The 24,057-nt window shown below is 42.9% G+C and overlaps 1 protein-coding gene across 11 annotated transcripts in view; it reads left to right on the plus strand.

Moving 5' to 3' along the window:
• The first annotated feature begins 3,648 nt into the window (after window positions 1-3,648).
• Window positions 3,649-24,057, plus strand: part of MAPKBP1 (mitogen-activated protein kinase binding protein 1) — a 64,106-nt gene continuing 43,697 nt past the window's right edge. For 6 of the 11 annotated variants that reach the window (XM_058293981.1, XM_071214123.1, XM_058293983.1 and 3 more), the window contains exons 1-2: window positions 3,649-3,801; window positions 4,339-4,561. In XM_058293981.1, coding sequence (XP_058149964.1) covers window positions 4,445-4,561 — 117 coding nt within the window. In that variant the 5' untranslated portion in view covers window positions 3,649-3,801; window positions 4,339-4,444. The remainder of the gene's footprint in view (window positions 3,802-4,338; window positions 4,562-24,057) is intronic. The other 5 variants (XM_012520821.3, XM_071214124.1, XM_012520822.3 and 2 more) reach the window with 1 other exon arrangement.

The raw sequence follows: 24,057 nt of genomic DNA on the forward strand, positions 1-24,057 counted from the left end.
TGCTTTTGAAAAATGACTATTTTTTTTAGAAACCTAAGAACAGAAGTTTGATGATGGAAAGGAAGAATGTTTAAACCTGAAATAAATCAGTTATAATCATTAAAGAAGGACTTGGTGTTGGGAGGTTTGTGCTGAATTGGAATAGAGAATTCTGATGCCCTGAGGCAGATTTGAGAGAGGTACCAGTGAAGTAGTTTTAGCATAGGAATACCTTCTTGTTCTCAAAGTTTCTGACATGCCATTTGGGGAGGGTTTTAGTGTTATAATCCTTGTAGCATGTTGTTCATGGAGACTTCAAAATTTTGTACATTACGTCTCAGCAAGTCTTTGTTCTACAGTGAAGAAAGGCTAGCTTCATAGTACCAGTAGTGTGCTAGGCAGTAGATCTGTTAATCTTAGGGAATAACAGGGGGCGTGATCACAGTCTTCTTGGCCAAGGGGCAATAGGTTAATTTTTTAGGACAAGATAATATGTTAAATAATATCACAGTTTAAACAAAATTTTATTAAAGGACTCATTTAACCAATAAGCTATTCTGATCTATTTAAAGTCACTAATAGATCAAACTCGTTATATGAACTCTTCTTACAAATTGGTCACTTTGTATAATTTTAGAGTAAGTGCAGTTTTTCCAGAATTATGGATGAACTAGCTGATAAATGACCTTTCTGTACCAAGTTTGAGAATGCTCTGACTAGAGAAGAAAGGCAGACAATTCATACATTACTTTGGGCAGGATTTAGTAGTATAGATCCGCCCCCCCCCCCAACTAGCTGAAATGAGATGAGGTGAATTGAGAGGTAAATATACTTTGAAGACAGTTATAAAAATTAGTAATAACCTTGCTCCTTACTCCTAGAAGTTTAAAACACATACAGACACAAAAACACAACTCAGTGCAGGGAATATTTTTAGGTACTTTTACAGAGAGTAACTGATAACCAAGAATCAATGCATTTCTAGCCCAAAATTGTTGGGAAGAAAGTGCATCAATCGTATTATCTCAACGAAATTTTACATGGAGGGAAATGACTGGGTGCAGAGAAATTTTAAGCTGAAATGTGCTGTCATTGCCATTTGGAGGGGAAAAATCAGTCAAAAAATGGATTTTTGAAATTAAGTTAGAAATAATTTGATATATATAAGTTTAGCTGAGGCATAACTGTAGTATATTAAATATGAGTGAACTGCTCACAAAGACATACGTTGAAAAAAGGCGATGGAGGTGTGTGTGGAGGGTGAGAAGCTAAAACCATGGGGTAAGTTGTGAATTTTTAAACTCAAGCTTAAGGTCTCCTAAATCCTCTTTTTGTAAACTGTGCTGTTGGAAGAGATTTTGTTAAATAGGAAAGCAGTCTTGGAAGCATTGTTTTGCGATCTCTCCTGTTTCCAACTGCGAGCATTGGTCTCAGCTGTCCCACAGTGCCTTGCATGTAAAGGTGCTCAATAAATATTTGGATTGATGAGCAAATATTTACTGTAGCCTGTTAGTTTTCCAGGATCTTATAATTGCACCTTATTTGCATGTTAAGCCTAGGATAAATTTTAAAATATGATCTAAAGAGCATAGTGCTAAACAGACAACTAACTGTATACATCTATTCCCAGACATCTAGCATTTTAGAATGTGTCAAACACAGCTCTATACATGTATAGGACATATACAAACAGAATAAAAAGTGAAATAGCAAATGGATGCTGAAATACATCAAGGTCGCCTGCATTTTGGAGGATGGGATGGCAAGTACTTAATTCGAGTGGAGAAAAGGAAATAACACTTCTATTCACACCGGACCTAGGACTGTTATTTTGTGAAGATTAATTCAAAAAGCATGGAAACAGCCTATTTCCATGTTGACACCTCAAAGGCTACGTGGTACCAAGATAATAAAAACTGGACTGAATTGTGAAGAATTAAATGTGTGGTTTGGCCCTAGACTGGAAGTATCCAGGTTATAGACTTAAGAAATCCTGTCATTACACAGTTCTTTTTTTTTACCCAGATCATCAAGGAAAGCAGGAATTTGGATTTGCCTCCCCAGCTTTAGCCTCAGATGAGGGTAGTTTGGAGAACATGTTCTCAGAATATACAGGGTACCTTTAGATAGGAAATAACCAGTGGCACTTTGTAAACCATTTTCTGGCTGTGAGTGGTTAGATAAGTGAGAAACTGCTGGGGGTGGGGGTGGGGGTGGAAATCTGTTAAAGGTTTAGGTACAAGACACATTCTTACTTTGTTTTCATAGATGAAATTGGCAGTTGCTGGGGTTTGCAACACAAAGATACAAGATAGCTCCATTTACAGTGTTAGGTTGGTTTCTACTTCGATGGAGAGAGAGAATCACATATTAGGAAGGAGTTTTAGGACCCAACTCCCAATTTCATACTGTTGCAGGTAGTGGCTCTTGAGTACTACTAACACATTAGAGAAGTAAGTTTGAAAACCCCATTTTATTCATTACATTTGCAGTGCATGATTGAAGGGAAGGAAGCCTCATGTCCCTGGGAGCTATTTCTAAGTGGTCTTAGGAGGTGATGTCCCTGATTTTTGTCAATTTGTGAGCTTTACATAATCTCGTTTTTAATACATCCTACAATACATGTAAGCACACACCTGCTTTGCCACTTGGTTGTATAAAGCCCACTCCACAGCAATAGGTTTAGGATACTTCCCCCTGTTCTTGACATGTCATCTCCCCTGGGTAGTCCAAGGATCTGGATAGGATGAGACAGGCACATCAATGTTCTATTCTGGGGCCTAGGTCTTTTGGCTTAGGCTAGCCTTTTCGTAGAGCACTTTCTTGAAGTAGCAACGAGGTGGAAAATCTCAGGGTTCCTTATAAAAGACTGAGAGGCCTATGAAATGGAATATGTAAAGATAATTCCTTTGTGGCCTCCGCCTTGAACTGGAAAAAGCTTGTACCATTAAATCTAGTGTTAAACAGTTTAATAGCGACCTCACCGTGTAACAGTCGTAGGGGAAAGAATGAACAACTAAATTTTGACAGGAACGAGGAAGTGATCTGGAGCGACAAAGTCCTAGTTAACTGCATGAGAGCGTGGTGGGACAGGGAGGCTAAAGGAATTAAAACAAAGACCGTCCAATAGGCACTTTCACTTACCTTCCCACCGCCTCCCTCCCAACAAGGCCAATCAGGTTACCCATTATAAAACTATCATGGAACAAGTTTCTTGTGAGTCATTTCCACGTGGGTCGACGTGTGGGTTTTTGCGCTAGCAGAAACTATTGTAATCCTTGCGCTTTGGGTCGATGAGAGCAGAGCCATATTGCTATATCGCAATATTTTAATTCTCAGCTCAGAGTTAAATATCAACTCTGGTCCCTCGAGCCTATCAAATGCCAATCGTAGCACTCTGGGGCGTGGTTTTCGTTTTGGGACTCTGGGAAGTGCAGTTCTCTGGGGGCCAGGCCTGATAATACCATAAAAGGCTTGGCTCTCTTAATTCTGAAGCCCTGTTCCGTCTACCTTCCTCTAGTAACGGTTACACACGACTGCACTATCCGAAATCCGTGGTTCTCGAGTACCATGCCTTCTTTTTAGCTCCGCCCCATAAGCCTTGCGCGTCTACTCTGGAAACGCCCTCCTGGGTACTGACGCACCCACCGCTAGCCTAGGCTCCGCCTATTCAGCCCGTAGCTTGGCCAAGTCGGTAGTGTTCGCGTTTTGAGCCGCTCGTGCCACCATAGCTGCTGCTGCGGCTGCCGCTGCAGAGCTGAAATCATCGAGCGCGATGCCTGAGGGCGCTGTGAGCCGGCCGGCCCTTGCGCCCCGGGGCTGGTAAGGCTGGGCCGGAGCTGGGGCGTTAAAAAGTAGCAGGGGATTCTGAGGAGGATGAAAGAGAAAGCTCCAGGGTCTGTGTGGAGGGCCAAGAGCTAACTCCGAAAGGTCGGGGGAGGGGGAGGGAGGCTCCCGTGGCAAAACGGGTTGCTGGGCCAGAGCGAGCCCCGCCGCGCCGAGTATTCATCCCCGCGGCCGTCAGCGCAGGTGCCCAGAGTCCCCTGCGGAACACCCCGATGGCCTCTGCGGCAACAGTTGGGAGTTAACGGGGATCATACCAGTCACCAGCCCTGCTAGAGCCAATCCCAATCCACCAGTTAAACGCCTCTGGCGGGCATGGGCCTGGCATTTCTTCGTGGCTCAGGATTCCTCACCTCACCCCTTTTTTCATGGGTCCGACCTCCCGGCATCATAAACTGTGCAGGACTTTGGAGCGGGAATGAGGGTGCTGTAGGGCAAGGGAGAGGGTAATACCAAGAGGCATGGTTAGGTAGAAGGTAAGACACTCTGATGCTAAGGTCGCCTCTGCCATCTCAGGTCAGTGAGGGGGCATATTGGAAGGCCCTGCGGAGCGGGAAGGCTGTGCTGCTGTTAAGATAGGTCCCAGGACCGAGCCGGGGACTGTCCCAAGGGGCTTCTCATCATGATGGCTGTGGAAGGGTCAACCATAACCAGCCGGATCAAGAATCTGCTGCGATCTCCATCCATCAAACTACGCAGGAGTAAGGCAGGAAACCGGCGAGAAGACCTCAGCTCCAAGGTGAGTCCTAGTGTTGGGAGCCATTCCTTTCCAACCGTCCCCTCTATTCTATGTCCCTCTTTCACCTTCCTTTTCCTTGTTGGCTCTAAAGGATTCAATGTGTCCACTTGTGCCCCTCAAGCAGGCATTGATTCAGTGTTAGGTTGAAGGAAAAGAGCAGCAAGGGTGGGCATTGCTGAGCCTTATCCGTGAGAAGAGGTGAATAGGAGGAAGGCATCCTGGCTTCAATCATGGTCTTGCTACAAACTAACATTGTGCTTGGGGAAGCCAATTGATATGCTGTGACTCAGTTTCCCTTCTTGGAAGAGGGTAGTGGACCTCATTATATGTTAAGGACTAAGTTGTGACTAATGCAGCTACAAGTGTGTCACAGCTCGGTTTATGTAAGAACTGTAGTAGCAGAAAGAAATACATTAAATCACCCAGTGTGAGGAATTGGCTTGTCGAATGTTCTTGCCTGGGTCAAACAATTATTTGTCTTTTTTAAAAGATCTAAATTAATTTATCTGGAGAGTCTTGTTTTTTTTTTTAGAAATGATATTATGTAAGTAGCCAGATGTCTACTAGCAAAAACAGTTTGCCATTGAACATTGCTTATCTCATTCACTCTATGCCAAGAGCCAGATTCCACCCAGTTACAGAAGTTCCTCAGAGGAACCCTTTCCATCTCTTCATTTGGCTGGACTGAGCCCCCCAACTTTGGGAATACTAAAGTGGACTAAATTTGTTTAATTCTTGAGGGAATCCAGAGCTTTGTTCCCACTGGATAAGACTAGATTTTTGTGTTTTATTAACAGGGAGAGGCATTTGAAACATTAGCATTTTATTACCTTCCCTGTATCTCTTTAGAGATGTCTAAACCACATGAGGAATGATTGAGAGTGCTAATGTACAACATGGAAGGGTTCTGGAGGGACTTAGATCAGATTCCTGTCCCTAGCAAAATCTTTATTGTATTTGGTCAGAAGGTAAACAGCTTAACTGTATATTTCAGCAGAGGCTGTATTGAATCAAAATTGACTGTAAGGTTCCATGGTGGTAGAGATAGTGATTCTTCCAAGGACTCATTAATCCTTATTATTCTTTTCCAAAGTTAGGAGAATGAGTCTGAAACTTAGAACTGTCTTAGATTTGATTGTGTTGACTCTTTGTTGTATTGAATAATTTTTAGTACTATAAGCTCTCATATTTTTGTCTGGTACCTTGGCAATGACTGGCATTATTAGAGTAGTCTTCTCATATCTTTGACCTCTTTTACTGGCTGAGAATGCTATAGGTAGTAGATCCATTTAATGGGAGTTTAGTCTTTAAATAGTGTTAGTACTTCTTTTAGTTTTGGTCTGGTATCCAGAAGATACGGTTGCCATTCTTTAAAACGTCCCATGTTATTGATCATTAATGTATTCAGCAAATGCTTATTGAGTGCTTAATATGTGTGGAACTAGGGATGAATGAAACATTGACCATGCCATCAAAGAACAGCATGGTATATGAAAAGCACTGTTCTAGATGTATCCGTAGGTGTTAATGGAAGCACAGGAAGGAATCTCAGTCAGGGGAGGGAACTTAAGTTAGCGCAGGGGCACTAGGAAAGATTTCACATAGGAAGGGATGTTTGAACTGTGAGTCGTAGGCAAGAGGAAAAGAGCTTGCAAGGAAAAGCATGGGAAAAGGAGCATTGCTGACATCACCATTAAACATCCTCTTTTTAGATAGGAATTCAGTGCTTCATACTGCTTTAAATGGCTTGGTCTGTCCTAGAGCTGTACGCGAAGGAACTACTTTTCTGAAATTGAATGAGCCACGGCTGTGGGTAATCATCGTTCCAAAGAGCTTATGATTCATAGATAGCTAATTCTGAAATAAAATTTGAAGACAGAAAGACATATACCCCTTTTGGGGGGAAAAGAAGGAGGTGATCTTTATGCAGCTCTTACCTCTGATGGCCTGGACCTGAAGAGCCTTCTCTGAGTACCCTTCTACCTTGGAACCAATCTCTAATTTTTCTTTTATGTATGTCTTTCTTTCTTAAGAGCAGGGGTCATGTTCTTTATTTCCTTTACATTCACACTGCTTACTACACTGTAAGGTATGCAGTAAGTACTAAATATTAGTTGAAAAATGTTGAAAAAATAAAGGTGCCAATTTCAGTGGGGGTAAACTTGGACGTTCAGGTGAATTCAATACAAACGATCAGGCATTTGTAACCTTTAGAAAACAAATCACAATTAGAAGTAATAAAATGATTTGAAATAAAGTTGAGATGCAGCCAATTTAGGTGTGAAGGGCATAAAAAGAAGTGTGCATATTTAGAAAGTCATCCTCATTGAAAGACTTTTTAATTCAGGAGAGACTAGATGTGGTTAAAAGCCAGAGTGAAAGATCCAGTAGAGAGGGAAATTTAAATTAAAACGAGTGAGAGGGAAACGGACTTTGGCCCAGTGGTTAGGGCGTCCGTCTACCATATGGGAGGTCCGCGGTTCAAACCCCGGGCCTCCTTGACCCGTGTGGAGTGGCCATGCGCAGCGCTGATGCGCGCAAGGAGTGCCGTGCCACGCAAGGGTGTGCCCCGCGTGGGGGAGCCCCACGCGCAAGGAGTGCGCCCCGTAAGGAGAGCCGCCCAGCGTGAAAAGAAAGAGCAGCCTGCCCAGGAATGGCGCCGCCCACACTTCCCGTGCCGCTGACGACAACAGAAGCGGACAAAGAAACAAGACACAGCAAACAGACACCAAGAACAGACAACCAGGGGAGGGGGGGGAATTAAATAAATAAATAAATCTTTTAAAAAAAAAAAAAAAAAAAAAAAAACGAGTGAGAAGATGAGAGCTGAGATTTTTATTAAGCTTTCTCACAAAAGAAAGGGTGGTTCTGCAATGTAGAAGAATTGGAAAGATTGGTAATTGGAGATCTTATGCCAAATCTGCTGAGTCTTTAGGAAGTATAATTTAAAGTTAGTTGTAAATACTCTTCAATTCAAATCCTATACAGTTGTCAGTTCCAACCTCTTATCTTAGTTATGTTTAATCACTATGAGGCTGGATATTCCTTAAGAAGCAAATGGGATACTCTTGGTAGCTAGCCCTCGCCCTCTTTTCTTAAAGTTTCTGCAAGATTTTTATGTGGAGGTTACTGGGTTTTTCTTTTTTTTTTTTTTTTTTCGGTATTGGGGCCTGGGTGGGGGGAGGAACCTCGTATGTGGGAAGCTGGTACTCAACTACTGAGCCACATCGGATCCCTTGAGTTGTTTTTTTTGTTTGTTTTTTCTAGGAGGCACTGGGAACCGAACCCAGGACCTCCCATGTGGGAAGCAGGCATTTAACTGCTTGAGCCACATCTGCTCCCCCTGGGTTGTTTTTCTATTTTAACAAAGGACAGAAATGGATTGAAGCTGAGCAAGCATGATGTAAATTAGGGATTCAAAAGGATTGCGTAGGGAAGTGGATGTGGCTCAACTGATAGAGCATCCACCTACTATATAGGAGGTCCAGGGTTTGATACCCAGGGCCTCCTGGCCTGTGTGATGAGCTGGCCCATATGCAGTGATGATGTGCGCAAGGAGTGCCGTGCCACATGGGTTCGCTCCACGTAGGGGTGTTCCACGCGCAAGGAGTGCACCTTGCAAGGAGAGCCACCCCATGTGAAAAATACATCCCGCCCAGGAGTGGCGCCACACACCCAGAGAGCTGACACAACAAGATGACTCAACAAAAAGAAAAAGAGACACAGATTCCCGGTGCTGCCTGAGAAGAATGCAAGCGGACACAGAAGAACGCACAGTGAATGGACACAGAGAGCAGACAACGGGAGGCGGGGAAGTGAGGAGAAATGAAATAAAATAAATATTTAAAAAAGCGAAAAAAAAAAAAACCCAAAAGGATTGCCTAGGCTGGAGGGTTGTTAGATTTTGAAAATATAAGTGAAGGAAGTTTTGAAATATTCTTCCTCCTCAATAGATATCAATCCAGTCTGGGTTGTATATTATAAAACCTTCTGGAAACAGTGGACTAAGTGACTTGTAGTTTTCTTCTAGTTCTTAGTTTTTGTATTTTTTAAATATTTATTTTAGTTATTTCTCTCCACTCCCTCGTTGTTTGCACTTGCTGTGTCTTTTCGTCTTCCTTGTTTCTTTAGGAGACACTGGCAACTGAACCCGGGGCCTCTGATGTGAGAGGGAGGTACCTAATTGCTTGAGCCATCTCCATTCCCTGCTTTGTTGTATCTCTCATTATGTTTTTCTTCTTGTGTCTTGTTGTGTCATCTTGTTGTGTCACCTTGCTGTGCCTGCCCGTCACATCAGCTTGCTGTCTTTTTGTGTTTGTTTCGTTTTTCTTTAGCTTGCTCATCTTCTTTAGGAGGCACTGGGAACCTCTGCTTCCTGCTTTGTTGTGTCTCTCATTATGTTTTTCTTATTGTGTCTCTTGTTGTGTCAGCTTGCTGCACCTGCCTGTCATGCCAGCTTGCTGCCTTCTTTAGGAGGCACCGGGAACCAAACCACAGACCTCCCATGTGTTAGGTGGGAGCTCAGATGCCTGAGCCACATCCGCTTCCCTAGTTCTTAGTTTTTTTAATTGCAAGTCTAATTCTTTTCCTTCTCTCTCCATCTCTCACTCTGTTTTCCAAGTTTTTTTTCCTGTATAATTGTATGGTGATCCTTTTGGAGCCTTTTAATAATTGACTTTAAGAAGAGTTTGTATAGATGGGTTTCAAAGAGGAGTAAGAAAGGGCAATAATCTAATTTTAGCTTCTCTCAGTGTTTGCACCTTGGTATTATTTTTGAGACTGAAATCTATTTGGTCCTGGAGAAACATAATCATTTTGAAAGCATTTGTGAATTATTGGCCCTGGCTTAATGGTTCTCGACTTGGAAGAAGAGTCAGAATGGCAATGAGACATTAAAATACCTGTGCAGCATTTAAAATATACACGTTCCTGGGCCCATCCTAACTATATGGGAGCAGAACGTCTGCGGGTAGAGTCTTGCAATTGTCCATAAGATTAAGTTCCACCACAAGCCAGTGCTGGTCATGAACTACTGGCTTATGTGCCAGGACCCTGAAATCTGCTAGCTTACCCAAATCCTCACTGAGGTTTCTTAGGAGTATGTAAAGCTAGTCCAGTAAGTATACTCTTTTCCTTGAGTAGTTTTGTCTTCTCCTGTGCAGACACATGCTCTTCTGGACTGATTGCTCTTTACTTTTTTATTTTTATTTTTTAAAGATTTATTTTGTATTTATTCCGCCCCCATCCCCCCACAGTTGTCTGCTCTCTGTGTCCCTTCGCTGTGTGTTCTTCTGTGACCGCTTCTATCCTTATCATTGGCACCGGGAATCTGTGTTTCTTTTTGTTACGTCATCTTGTTGTGTCAGCTCTCCGTGTGTGTGGCGCCATTCCTGGGCAGACTGCACTTTCTTTTGCCCTGGGTGGCTCTCCTTATGGGGTGCACTCTTCACGCTTGGGGCTCCCCTATGCAGGGGACACCCCTGCGTGGCAGGGCACTCCTTGTGCGCATCAGCAATACACATGGGCCAGCTCCACACGGGTCACGAGGCCCGGGGTTTGAACCGCGGATCCCCCATGTCGTAGGCGGACGCCCTATCCATTGAGCGAAGTCCACTTTCCCTGATTGCTCTTTAAACTGCTATGCCAGGCATAGATTTGAGAAAACTGCTCTTGCAGGGTCAGATCTGAGGAGATGATCTTGCCTTATTAAAGCATATCAGCAGGAATTTCCTCTGTGGGCAGGAATAGGAAACATCGTGAGAGCACCTCTGATTCTAGGTCTGCCTTTTGTTTGTCTGTTTGTTTTTTTAAGGAAGTACTGGAGATTGAACCCAGAACCTCATATGTGGGAAGCAGGCACTCAAACTGCTGAGCTACATCTACTCCCCCAGGTCTGCCTTTTATGCCACTCTATTACCCACTTCTCTTCGTACTTATAAGAACCAATAGTTGTTTAGTGTTTATTAGACACTCCCTGGGCTTCCAGCCTAGAATAGGTGACCAAGTGTAGAGGCCCCTGTGGTTAGCAGCCCTGTCCCTCACCAAGTTCTCATTGAATTTTCTATCTTTGATGTATTCTTGAGTTAAGTCTTGTGAAGAGTGTTGAGATCCTCAGGACAGGTGGTGTAAAATGAAAGTTGTCTGTGTTCTCATGGTTTTGTCTCTTTAATCTCCATTTCATTCTTTCTTCCGGTGCTTGCAGCTGCCACCCTCCAACCTTCAAAGTGATTCTCAGTGGAGAGGATTCTTATTTCTCTGGACTCAACACCTCTTCCTTTGCTGTCTAAAATAGCCCAGCCTCTTCAGGCTCTAAATTGTCTTGTGGAACCTTCCCTTATCTACTTGGCCTCACTCATTTCAGAATCTAGGAGCACTGCTGCTTTCCAAGTTTCTTTTTCCTCTCTCAGTTTGCAATTTAGGGCAAGTTTCCTCTTTGGCTTAGTTTGAGTCACTGTCTTATTTCCTGCCAGTAATTTATATGTCTTTGGGGCAGTTCCAATGTATTTCTCTGACTTCATTTCTCTCTTCCATTTTGTCACTTGTGCATTTTCATTTCTTTACTGATGATAAACATAAGGTTTCAGAAGTGAGGCTTCATTCAGCTTAACTTTCGTCTGCATCTCCACCTCCCTCCTCCACTGAGTCTAAAGTAGCCTTGTGGCTGTTAACACTGCCCCACTGGAAACTGTACAGGGCTTGGAATTTGGGACTATGTTTATTCACCTAAGGTTCTCTGGGAACATGGTCTGTCCCACCGTTGTTCTCAGAGTATCTGTTGATTTTACTTCATGTTCAGACTACAGTGTTGTTAAGGAAAAAAGCTACAATGTTTTCAATAGGATTTGATGTATTACTTATCACATTCCTAGTGCTAGAAGGTCAGCCTCTGTCTGGGCTCCATTGTTTAGTGCAAGACAAAGCCAGGTTTTCTCTCTACTCCTTTTTTCACAGCAGTACTCAGTGGGGTGTAGAATGAGCTGCCCACCTTCTTGAGTGTTTATTACCACATTTGTGGATTTGACCTAAACTTAAGTTACCTCTTAAAATTAAAAAGAGGGCAAGAAATAAGAAGTGAGTATGACAGCCAGACTGGGCAATGCGGATTGTTAGATTTGGTAGTTTTGAGTGTTCAGATTTTCCAAATCTCCATTTTCATCCTCCCAGCAGTTATATTAGCAAATTTTAGGTGTCCACATATTTTCCTCTGGTTTTTGAAGGATATTTAGAGAATAATGAGTTCAGAGTATGGATATCTCCTTTTAGACTTCTGGGCAGTAAATTCTACCCCTTCTCAAATGTATCAGAGAATGTTTGGAATGCTTTTTTTTTTTGCTCCCCTCATCTGTGAAAAAGTCTTTTTTTTTAAAGATCAGATTTTGGGGAGCCGATGAAGCTCAAATGGTTGAGCTCCTGCTTCCCTTGTGGGAGGTCCTGGGTTCCATGCCTGGTAACTCCTAAAAACAAACAAACAAATGAAAAAAACCAACTCTCATTGGGGAGCAGATGTAGCTCAGTTGTTGAGTGCCTGCTTCCCATGTACGAGGTCCTGCATTCAATGACTGGTACCTCCTTAAAAAAAAGACCAAATTTCTAAATTTACAAATCTTCTCTCTCCCCCTAAAATTGAAATGAGGTTAAAGACGTTTCCCCTTCCCTGCTCCTTCAGTCATTCATAGTTGAGATTTAAATTTACTTGAAGATTTTGGAACAATCCTTTGTAAACCATTTGGTTGAATTTTTTTCACTTGGTCATGTTCTCTTTTGGAGGAATCCTGAGAAGGGAGTTTCTTCGGTTCTTCTGGATTTGAACATTGTTCCCCATTTGTGCTGAGCTGACCACAATTTCTTAACTTCTCTTCACACTTCTCATCAGTCTAGAGATTTGTTTCCTTTAGTGGTACTAGTCACTTCTCCAGAAGTTCAGCTTGCCCCATTAAAGGTACTGGCAGTTAAAAAACAAAACTTTTAAATATTATGAAACTTCACAGACACATAAAAGTTCATGAAATATAAATGTATTGTGGGTAATAATAAAACAATCCCCCATGTAACCACCACTCAAGTTAGGAACTAGAATCCTGGAAGTTGTTGGCAGTTTTTAAGGATATGATGCTGATGATGCCATCAAGGTGAGTGAGAATGGAGATGAAGTTTTGGTTTTATGTAATTGGGATGATTTTTTTCCCTCTCCCCTCCCCTCCACACCCCCAGTTCTCTGCTCTCTGTGTCCGTTTGTATTCTTGTCAGTGGCACCAGGAATCTCAGTCTCTTTTTTTTGTTGCGTCATCTTGCTGCATCAGCTCTCCGTGTGTGCAGTGCTACTCCTGGGCAGATTGTACTTTTTTTGCCCTGGGCGGCTCTCCTTACGGGTTGCACTCCTTGTGCGTGGGGCTCCCCTACGCGGGGGACACCCCTGTGTGGCACAGCACTCCTTGCGTGCATCAGCACTGTGCATGGCCCAGCTCACCACATGGGTCAGGAGACCCTGGGTTTGAACCCTGGACTTCCCATGTCATAGGAGGACACTTGAGCCAAATCCGCTTCCCTGAGATGATTTTACCTATTTAGTTTTTGAGAGATACAAAAGTTTTATTTGAGGCGTAAAAGCACATTGTGTTTTCATCACTTTACAGTCATGTTCTGAAACACAGGACTTTGTTTTACCCTCTCATCACAGCTTCTTGGGAAGTGAATTAGGAAGGGAGCAAGATGCATCTGGGAAAGAAATTATTGTTGCTGGGAGGTTGCAAAGAAAGGGAAAAGCTTATTCAAATGAGTGTGTACATAAAGGAACCCCAAGATGTGTGGGGGGGAAAGGTCTCCAATCTTGCTGTTGGCAGTGGAATAGATATCACTTTCCACAGCAAAAACACACCCCGAAAATGGAGGCAACAGGATTGACTTGTCAATTTTGACTTGCAGCAAGTTCTCCTTGGTCCCTTCCCTGGATTCCCAGGGTTCAGTCACCCATAGTCCCGAGGAATTAAAAGAGGAAGAATGGGGTCTATGCCATGGACACAGACACTTGTTCAATGAAGCTGGCCACGTTTACGTCCCTTGCTGAAAAGCCTCCACACTGATGTGTACTCAGGGTGGTGGACTTTGTTGTACACATTGAACCATTCAGGACGGTGGTCCAGTTTTTCAGCCTACAAGGCCACTCTTGTCATGAACCCAAACATCCTATTAAAATCTTTGAAATAGAACTGCTCAGAAAATGGCATCACAGCCTTCCAGCTCACTTCCTTCCACAGCCCTCAGGGTTGGCAGCACTTGGTCCTTCCTCTCAGCCCTTAGTCTGTGCTTTGCTGGCCATGTCTAAGCACAGTTTGAATGCTGGTAAGCTGCAGAGGGCAGTGCTGTGGGCCTGTGCACTAGGTCAGCTATCAGGTGGGCTGTGGAAGGGCTGCCCCAAGGGATGATTTTATAAAAACTGAAAATACCCAGGGACTTTTCTTTTATCTTTTAAGATTTATTTTATTTATTTCTCTCCACTCCCTGCCCCCCATTGCCTGCTCTTTGTGTCCATTTTTTGTGTGTTCTTCTGTGTCCGCTTGTATTCTTTTCAGGCAGCACTGGGAATCTGTGTCTCTTTTTGTTGTGTCATCTTGCTGTGTCAGCTCTCTGTGTGTGCGGCACCACAACTGGATGGGCTGTGTTTTTTGTGCGGGCGGCTCTCCTTGCGGGGCATACTCCTTGGTGGGGCACCCCTACATGGAGGCACCCCTTCATGACACGGCATTCCTTGTGTGCAGCAGCATGGCACTCCTTGTGTGCGGCAGCATGGCACGTGGGCCAGCTCACCACACTGGTCAGGAAGCCCTGGGTATCGAACCCTGGGCCTCCTATATGGTAGGCAGATGATCTATCATTTGAGTCCCCCCAGGGACTTTTCAACATTTGGATTTGTACCATTCAACCTTGTTGGACAGTATGTTCCAGAAACTACCTGTCCTCATCTTACTCTCCTAGTAAAAATACTAGAAATGATAGTGGTAATAATAACTAACATTTATTCAGCTTTTGCTATGTACCAGGCACTGTACCAAGCACTTTATGTATATTATCTCATTCAATTATTACACAACCATAAGAAGTAACTACTATTATTATTCCCATTTTGTAGATGAGGAAACTGATGCCATGGGAGGTCAGGTGAGTGGCTACACAGTAAGTGGCCAAATGGGGATTCATACTTAGGCTATCTAGCTCAAAAGCCAGCACTTTTTTTTTTTTCTGTACTCCTCCCTGGGCATCTTCATGTGTAATACATGGCACTGAGCACAAAATTATGCATAGTGTTGCTATAGCCGAGTCACATCCTTCATTCAGCTTGGAAAAGGGCAGCTCCTTGAAAATGAAAATTTAAAAATATTGCCTCAGCATTCCCCATAAAAGTCAATTTAATGAATTTCCCACATTGTTTATTTTAGAACCATCATTCATTAATCCTTTTGCCTCTACATCCATGCTCCACTACCCAACCCCAACTCCAGATTTCCTAAATATTATCCCTACTTCTTGCCCTATGGAAATGTTACAAACTGTGCAGCTTTGGTTTTGTGGGCACATGAATGTTAAGTTGGTAAGGTGTAGCTGTGTGGTTCCAGATGAACATAAACCACAAGCAGTTGCTTCTCTGTTAGGGTTGTGGTGAGGTAGGGGAGTAGAGAGTGACAGATGGTTGTGTGTGTGTATGTGTGTGTGTGCACATGTGTGTGTGCACATCATTAGATTTGAAATGTTCTGCTCTTAGTTGCCAGGTTGATTGTGTGGCTGAAACTTCTATTTGCTAGTGCTACTCCAGATCTTTACCTTTTTACTTCTGAACTCTGCCTTCTCATTTCTGTGTCTGTGTCTCATTACCCACAGGAAGCTCTTCTTTGGAAGGAATGGAGTATAGCTGAGTCAAAATGGCTATTTTCTTTGGGGGAAAAAAAAGGAGCTAAAATGCCCCATGTAGGGCTGACCTGGATGGTGAAAACTGGGATTCATTGAACATGAAAATGAGAAAAAAATGAGACCAGGGAAGCAGATTTGGCTCAACAATAGAGCATCCGCCTACCACATGGGAGGTCTAGAGTTCAAACCCAGGGCCTCCAGACCCATGTGATGAGCTGGCCCATGCACAGTGCTGATGTGCTCAAGGAGTGCCGTGCCATGCAGGGTTATCCCCCACGTAGGGGAGCCCCACGCGCAAGGAGTGAGCCCCATAAGGAGAGCTGCCCAGTGTGAAAAAAGCACAGCCTGCCCAGGAGTGGTGCTGTACACATGGAGAGCTGACACAGCAAGATGATACAACAAGAAGAGACACAGATTCCCAGTGCTGCCAATAAGAATACAAGCGGACACAGAAGAACACACAGAGAATGGACACAGAGAGCAGACAACTTGGGGGGGAGGGGAGAGAAATTAATTTAAAAATAATAATATAATAATTTTTAAAATGAGACTAACTGCTTACTTGACTCAGTTTGGCTGTGTAGCTGTAAGGTGGTTAGGTCCCTTAAGTAAGTACCTTGCCTCACCTGATCTTAAATTTGTATTATTTTGATTTCTTTATCAAATAGGCAACTATCATAACATTATGGGTGCAAAAGCATGCGATGTTAAGGCATGCCTTCTTGTGCTGCCCCAGTTAGTCCTGAGAGGAGGAAGCCCTGAGCCACGTGGATTGGATGGAGGACAGCCCACATGCAGTTGTGATCATGGGGGAGGAGCTCAGAACGTGTTCAGAAACTACAGCCCTTGTCACTTTTCAGCTATTGCCTTGGAAAAAAGCAAGCCACTTGTAAGGACTAAACTTGGAACAAGCAGACTGCAGACCTGCCTCTGTTATCTTGATGTTTGTGGGTTGACATTTATTTGGAAGAGCATTACCGTGATTGTTTTCATATGACTTAGTAACTTGCTGCTGATTTTTCTAAATATGTCCTTTCTATTTGTGATGTCCTTCCTTCCCCAGGCTGCTTTGGTCTCTCAGGTGAGGCCCCCACAGTAGCTGTCACCGATATTTTCCATCACAGCAAACCTAGAACTAGTTAAAGAACAGGACTTGACAAGCATTAACGTGCAGATGAATGGGAGAAGGGAGTGGGGGTGGAGGAGAGGTTAAAGGATGGAGGCAGAAGTATTGTTAAAATGCAAATTAAGATTCACTAGTTCTGGGGTAGGCCCTGAGGCTTTGTGTTTCTACCAAGCTCTCAAGTGATGCCAGTGCTGCCCTTCCACAGACAAGCATTGAGCAGCTGGACTATCATCTGTGCTCATGTGTGTGTGTTGGGATAGGGACGCGCTCACTTCTGAGAGAGCAGGCTTCTCTCCCATTTGTAAAATTGGGATACTAATGCTTTCTTTGCAGGGATGATGTGAGGATTAAATCAGCTTTAATAAATGTGAAAGCACATTGCAAAATCTAAATAACTGTATAGCTATAAGGGATTATTAATATTATCAGGGTCTATAGATTCTAAAAAACCAGGGAATTTCCTTCTAATTTGCTGGCACAATTTGTATGTGTGTGTGCGCCAAGTTTCCATTGTGAGAAGTTCCTTTTTGCAGGCCCAGTCTCTTCTGTTCCAACATTTAATTATCCTTCTCTGCTGCTTTTGTTGTAACCTATCCTCGGTACATTTCCCTTGTCAATATTCCTGCCTCTGTCAAAACAAACTCCACTTGTTGACCAAAAAAGACATAGCAGGAAGCGGATGTGGCTCATGTGATAAGGCCTCCGCCTACCATATGGGAGGACCTGGGTTCGATCCCTGGGGCCTCCTGGTGAAAAAGAAGAGAAAGCATGCCTGTGTGGCAAGCTGAGTGCCCACTCAGCGGTGAGCTGAGTGCCCACGTGAGTGCCCACATGGCAAGCCAAGTGCCCTCATGGTGAGCCAAGTGCCTGCGCAGTGAGCCGAGTGCCTGTGCAAGTGCCTGTGCAGTGAGCCAGTACCTGCATGGTGAACTGAGTGCCCATTTGGCAAGCCGAGTGCCTGCACTGCGAGCCACTGCCCGTGCAAGTGAGTCATGCAGCAAGGTGATGATGCAGCAAACAAGAGACGAAGGGGAGAGTAGAGGTGAAGTGCAGCAGAGACCAGGAACTGAGGTGGCACAATTGACAGGGAACCTCTCTCTACATCAGAGGTCCCCAGGATCGAATCCTGGTGAATCCTTGAGGAGAAATACGAGAAGAGAAGACAAAAAGAGAAATAGATACAGAAGATCACACAGTGAGTGGACATAGACAGCAAAAACAGCAGGGTGGGGGTGGGGGGAAAAACAGTAAAGACTTTTTTTGATACCAACTGCTATGTATTTATTTCAGGGCTATGAATATGATTTGGGGGGACTGAAAAAAGTCAAACCAAGGAAGCTAGGAGAAGTCTTAATTTTCCATATCTGATTGGAGACTGCTGGAGTGATAAGGATGATTTTGAATAGCAGTAGCTTCTCCAGATGAAGAGAGAAATTTTCTTCTTTTGGACTATTCATTTATGTTGAGAAGTAATTTGGGAAGTGAATTAGTCCCAGAGCTTTCTTTCCAGACTAAGTATTTACTGGCAGAGTGAAAATGTGTTAATTTTATAACCAGTTGTTTTAAGATTTTATTGTTTTAACCAGAGTGAAATATTCTGTTTAAACAATTTTTGCTTTGAAAATGAAGATGTAGGGAAACAGATGCACGCATACCCTTATGCTGTTGGTAAAAGGATTCATTGATCCAACCTTTTTAGAGAACAATTTGGTAATATCCATTAGAAGAAAAAATTTTTATATTCATACTTTTTGATCCGTTATAATTTTGGGATCTTATTCTATGCATACAAGTAGCCATCAGTAGGGGAGATGGTGTGCATCTGTAAAATGAAATACCTTGTACCTACTAAAAAGAATGAGGTCATATTGTATGCAGTGATCTAGAAGGATATACAAGATAAGTAGAGGGCAGTGGACTTGGCCCAGTGGTTAGGGTGTCTGTCTACCACATGGGAGGTCTGCAGTTCAAACCCTGGGCCTCCCTGACCCATGTGGAGCTGGCCCATGCGCAGTGCTGATGTGCGCAAGGAGTGTCCTGCCACGCAGGGGTGTCCCCCGCGTAGGGGAGCCCCACGTGCAAGGAGTGTGCCCCGTAAGGAGAGCCACCCAGCGCGAAACAGAGTGCATCCTGCCCAGGAATCGCGCCACACACACGGAGAGCTGACAAAACAAGATGACACAACAAAAGAAACCAGATTCCCATGCCGCTGACAACAACAGAAGCGGACAAAGAAGGCAATGCAGCAAATAGACACAGAGAACAGACAACCGGGGCGGGGAATAAATAAATAAAAAGATAAGTAGAAAACAAAACAAATCATTGAGCAGTTTTTTATGTTAATGATAATTTATGTTTTTGTTAAAACACATAAATGTTAGTATATGCATAGTAAAAGAAAAAAGTGAGGCTGTAAATACCAACTGTTAATATTGATTATCTCAGGGAAGACTAGTGGCTATATCTACATTATATATTTCTGTAATGTTTGATTTTTGTACAATGAGCCTGTATTATTTTTGTAAATAGAAAAAAACAATAAAGATAAGCCTTTTCAGTTTAAACATGTTTCATATTTAAATCTAAAATGCTTACGCTTTAAAATCTTTATATTCATTTTATTAAAGCAGTTATGCACAAATGTTACTGAAAAATATCTGGTATAAACTTGGGTTTGTTTAGCAATAATAGGACATAAAAATATTTTCTCACAAATCCATGGTTAACTTGTTGGATTTGAGGTGATTCACTTTCTAATATCTTCAGAAATATTTCCTTGGTAAATAAAACTTTGGTAAATAAAATATCTTTTTGATACTTTCTATATGTTTTCTGAAAAGATTTTTTTTACACAGGTAATGTAGGAAGCATAAAGAAGAAAATAAGTCATCCACAATTCCAACACCCAGAGATAACCACTGTTAATATTCTCATGGCTCCATCTATTTCTTATTACAAAGAACATTTCAAGATCTTTTTAAACAATAGTATTGTCATTTTTATTTAAAAAATAATCTGTAGTCTTTTTGGACTTCTTTTTTTTTTTTTAATAAATTTCTAGTTTTTGTTTTCTTTTTAAATTTATCTCTCTCCCTTCCCCCTGTTGTCCATTCATTGTGTGTTCTTCTGTGTCCACTTGTATTCTTGTCAGCAGCATGGGAATCTGTGTTTCTTATTGTTGTGTCATCTTGATGTGTCAGGTCTCCATATGTGAGGCACCATTCCTAGGCAGGCTGCACTTCTTTCGTGCTGGGTGGCTGTCCTTACGGGGCTCACTCCTTGCGCCTGGGGCTCCCCTACGCGGGGACACCCCTGCGTGGCAGGGCACTCCTTGCGTGCATCAGCACTGCTCATGGGCCAGCTCCACACGGGTCAAGGAGGCCCTGGGTTTGAACTGAGGACCTCCCATGTGGTAGGCAGACACCCTATCAGTTGGGCCAAATCCACTTCCCTGGACTTATTCTTTAATTATAATTTAAGTGACATTTGAACTGAGCCATGCCATGCCTGCCTTGACTAAAATCAAAAATAAGACTCTTTTATTTGTGATCCTTTAAGGCACTTGGATTTCAGGCCTTCCCCAGTCTTCCTGGAAAGGCATCAGAATCCTGCTTCCTGCTCCCGTTTATAGGCTGGCCCTGATAGATAGTTGGAAATTTCTCTAGGAGGCTGAAGAACTTTCTAAGTAAGTAAGATTAACCAAAGAGTATTATAAATATTTTAAAGTATTAAAATTTGGTTTAGCAAATATATATTAAAATACTGTGTCCTGTGTTGTAAGCAGAGTTGTATGAGACACAGCCTCTGCTTTCCAAGAGATTATAGATTAGTAGTAGTGATAGAACAAATCCATAAATAACTTCCGTACCAGGGACTAAATAGTTCATACCATGTGAGTGATGCAAACCAAGCACTGCTGTAAGAAATGATTTCTGACCAGGGCGATCACGGAAGGATTCATAGGGGATGTGGCATTTGAGCTGGTCCTTGAAGGAAGGATAGGATTTCAGTATGAGGAAGTAGAAAGGAAGGGCATTCCAAGTAGTAGAATTATGAGTTAAAGCCCAGAGGCTCCTTTTCAGAATATTGAGTAATCCAAGATTGACAAATGCAGATGGTTCATATAGGTGAGTAGTAGGAAATAAAAGAAGGCTAGGGCCCAATGACAGCTTTGAATGCTAGGCTAAGATGATTATACTTTATTTAGTTGGCAGTAAAGAAGCATTGAAGGCTTTTGAGCATAGGAGGGACATGATCAAAGCTATGCTATAAAAAGATTATTCTCATTGGTTGGGAGAGGGGACAGCAGCATTTACAGTAAGAATTTTTTTTTAGAGAGAATTTGTGAGCTTAAAAAACAATCATGCATAATGTGCAGTTCCCCCCTCCATCAATACTTTACATTGTTGTGGAACATTTGTTACAGATTATGAAAGAACCTGATCAGACGATTACCACTAACTATGGTCCATAGCTTACACTTGGTATATTTTTCCATACCCCCCTATTATTAATGCTTTGTGTTAGTGTTGTACATTCATTATAGATCCTGAGGGAACATTCTCATGTTTGTTCTGTTAACTACAGTCCATCTACAGTAGGATTTTGATTAGAAAACCACATGAGGGAAGTGGATTTGGCCACACGAGAGGTCCAGGATTCAAACCCAGGGCCTCCTGACCTGTGTGGTGAGCTGGCCCATGCACAGTGCTGATGCGCACAAGGAGTGCTGCGCCACACAGGGGTGTCCCCCGCCTAGGGGAGCCCCATGCTCAAGATGTACACCCTGTAAGGAGATCCACCCCGCACGAAAAAAGTGCAGCCTGCCCAGGAGTGGTACCGCACACACACAGCTGACACAGCAAGATGATGTAACAGAAAGAGACACAGATTCCCAGTGCTGCTGACAAGAATGCAAGCAGACACAGAAGAGCACACAGTGAATGGACACAGAGAACAGACAACGGGGGGGAGAGAGTGAAGGGGAGAGAAAGAAAACAAAACAAAACATTAAAAAGTATAGTATGCTAACAATTGGGCTAAAAAAAAAAAAAAAAAGCCACACAAATATCCAGGAATTTAGTGCTGAAGTCCTAAGTGAGGATATTGGAAATGGACAGGGAGTAAGGATTTTATAGAGAGTAACATATTGAAGAAGTCTTTCTTCCCAGGAGAGTCTTATGGCACAAGGTAGCATGATTGCAGGGCACTGAAAGTCCTCCCCGGCTCCCATTTTTGTCCCAGGATACACATTCACTTTGTACACTTAGTCCAGATTAGGAACAGTTAGTATTCTTCCTGGTTACAAAGTTGGAAACCTAGAGATTAAGAAAACTTGAAGCATGTGGAGTTGGTGAATAAAGAAGAATTCGACCCTTTTGATGGTCAGACTTTTAGCTCATAAAGCTTTGTTTGTAGTTCTGGTCTTGGTATAGACAGGATTGACTTTAGAGAATTTTTTTCTCCAATTTAGTTGCTTAGATTGAGACATCTCTTATCCATTTCTTACTGGTAACTGTGGAAGGGGACTGGAGGATAGGAGTGCCTGCTCTGTACCAGGTACTGTGCAAGTTATGTTAAAGTTGCTTGCTGGTCTTGGGCATGTGCAGATGATTGTACTTCAACTGAGTCCTTTAGTTAGAGTCCACTCATTCCCTCCCTTTCCTGTCTGGTGCCATCCTTATCTTTTCCTGCACATAAAATCAGATTCTCCTGCTTTTGACATTGTAATGCCAGTTGCCTTGGAAATTGGTGTCAGCTGTCCATGTTTAAAGTGTAGGTTCTAGCATGGGCTGGATGTGGGTGAGCTCTGGCCATGTGGGATACTCTGGTATTAAGAAGGCCCTCTCATCCTCTTTCTCTGCAACTATCTCAGTGAGGAGAGGTCAAAACCCATTTTTAGACTTATTTCAGTTATGGGTAAGGGTTTCTTGTTGTTGTTTTAGCATTAAAGTCAGTAGGAGTGGACCTTAATGTCCCCCCACTTCATCCTGCTGCTCTCTGCACTCCGCTATGGTTCTCAGACCTGTTTTTGATTCCTACATGAAAGCATGGCAACTTCCTGAGTGCTCTTTCAGGAAGTGAAACATTCTGGTGGTGTTGGAGAACCTGAACTTCCTCTTCAGGATGTCTTGGTTTCTGGAACCAAAAAGACCTAGGTAAATCATGGTTCTTCCATTCACTACCTGCCTCACCTCCTTCATTTGTGAATTGGAGCTAATAATAGTCCTTTGTAGAGTTGTCAAGAGTATTAAACGAGATAATCTGGGTGAAGTGCTTAACAGATCTTAGCACAGAGCATACATTCAGTAAATGGTAGCAATTGTCTCTATAGATTCTCTCTCTTTGCCTGCAGTGGCTATAGGTATTCTAGTAAGAATACTTGGAACTTTGTTCATTTTCTCCTCTCAGTCCCAGGAGAGGCTAAACTTTGGAAATAAAAGGAGGGCAATGCTTTAACTTAATAGTTCTTAATCAAATTAATCATTAGAGCCACCTGGAGAGCTTTACTATGCAGATTCTTGCTCTGTATCTTTTGATTCAGAATCTTGTGGGGATGGGAGTGGGGAATTGTTACCTGAAAAAAATTAAGCCCTCAGAGTTGAATAGGTCTATTGAAGGGGCAGGTTTGGGAACCATTTTTTTAACTTCCTTGTCTCCTGTGGTTTATGGCTAGAGTACCTGTAAGGTCACCTCCTCCCAAGCAGTGGTAGACTTACCTTTCTTAGAAGCTGAGGCAATTTTATTCCTAGCAGAAAAGATTGACTCAACTCCAATTTTGAGCTCTAAACTGGGAAATTTGGTGTGCTGGCCAGCCAAAGGGTTGCTGATGCAAAATACCAGAAATCTGTTGGCTTTTATAAAGGTTATTTATTTGGCATAGAAGCTTACAGTTACCAGGCCATAAAGTGTATGTTACTTCCCTCACCAAAGTCTGTTGCCACATATTGGAGCAAGATGGCTGCCGACATCTGCAAGGGTTCAGGATTCCTCTTCCTCCCAAGGCTTCGTGGTCCCAGTTTCTTCCAGTATCAGCTGTGGACTGGGATAAGTCTCATCTCTCTCCTGGAGCTTGTTTCTCTCCGGGCTCAGCTGCATTACTCCCTCCACAAGGCCAGCAGTAGACCATCAGGCTAACGTCTTGCCTCCCTTCCCAGGGTCTCTGCTGTGTCTACTGGAGCTGTCTCTCTCTTCCTCACATATATGCTTCTCTGTGTGTGTTTACTTCCTGGGGCTCCAATATCAAAACTGCGACTAACTCCTCTGCCTTGTTGTTTTCTCTGTGAGTCCCCGCCCACCAAGAGGGCAGGGACTCAATGTCCTACAGACATGGCCCAATCAAAGCCTTAATCATAATTTAATCAAGTAAGAGTGAAACCTCTGAATCCAGTACAATCTAATATGTTCAGAGGAACAGACCAGTCACAAAAATAACCCAATATGTATTTTTGAAATTCATAACAATATA

This window comes from Dasypus novemcinctus, chromosome 3 (assembly GCF_030445035.2).
Source record: "Dasypus novemcinctus isolate mDasNov1 chromosome 3, mDasNov1.1.hap2, whole genome shotgun sequence".
Taxonomy (NCBI): Eukaryota; Metazoa; Chordata; class Mammalia; order Cingulata; family Dasypodidae; genus Dasypus; species Dasypus novemcinctus.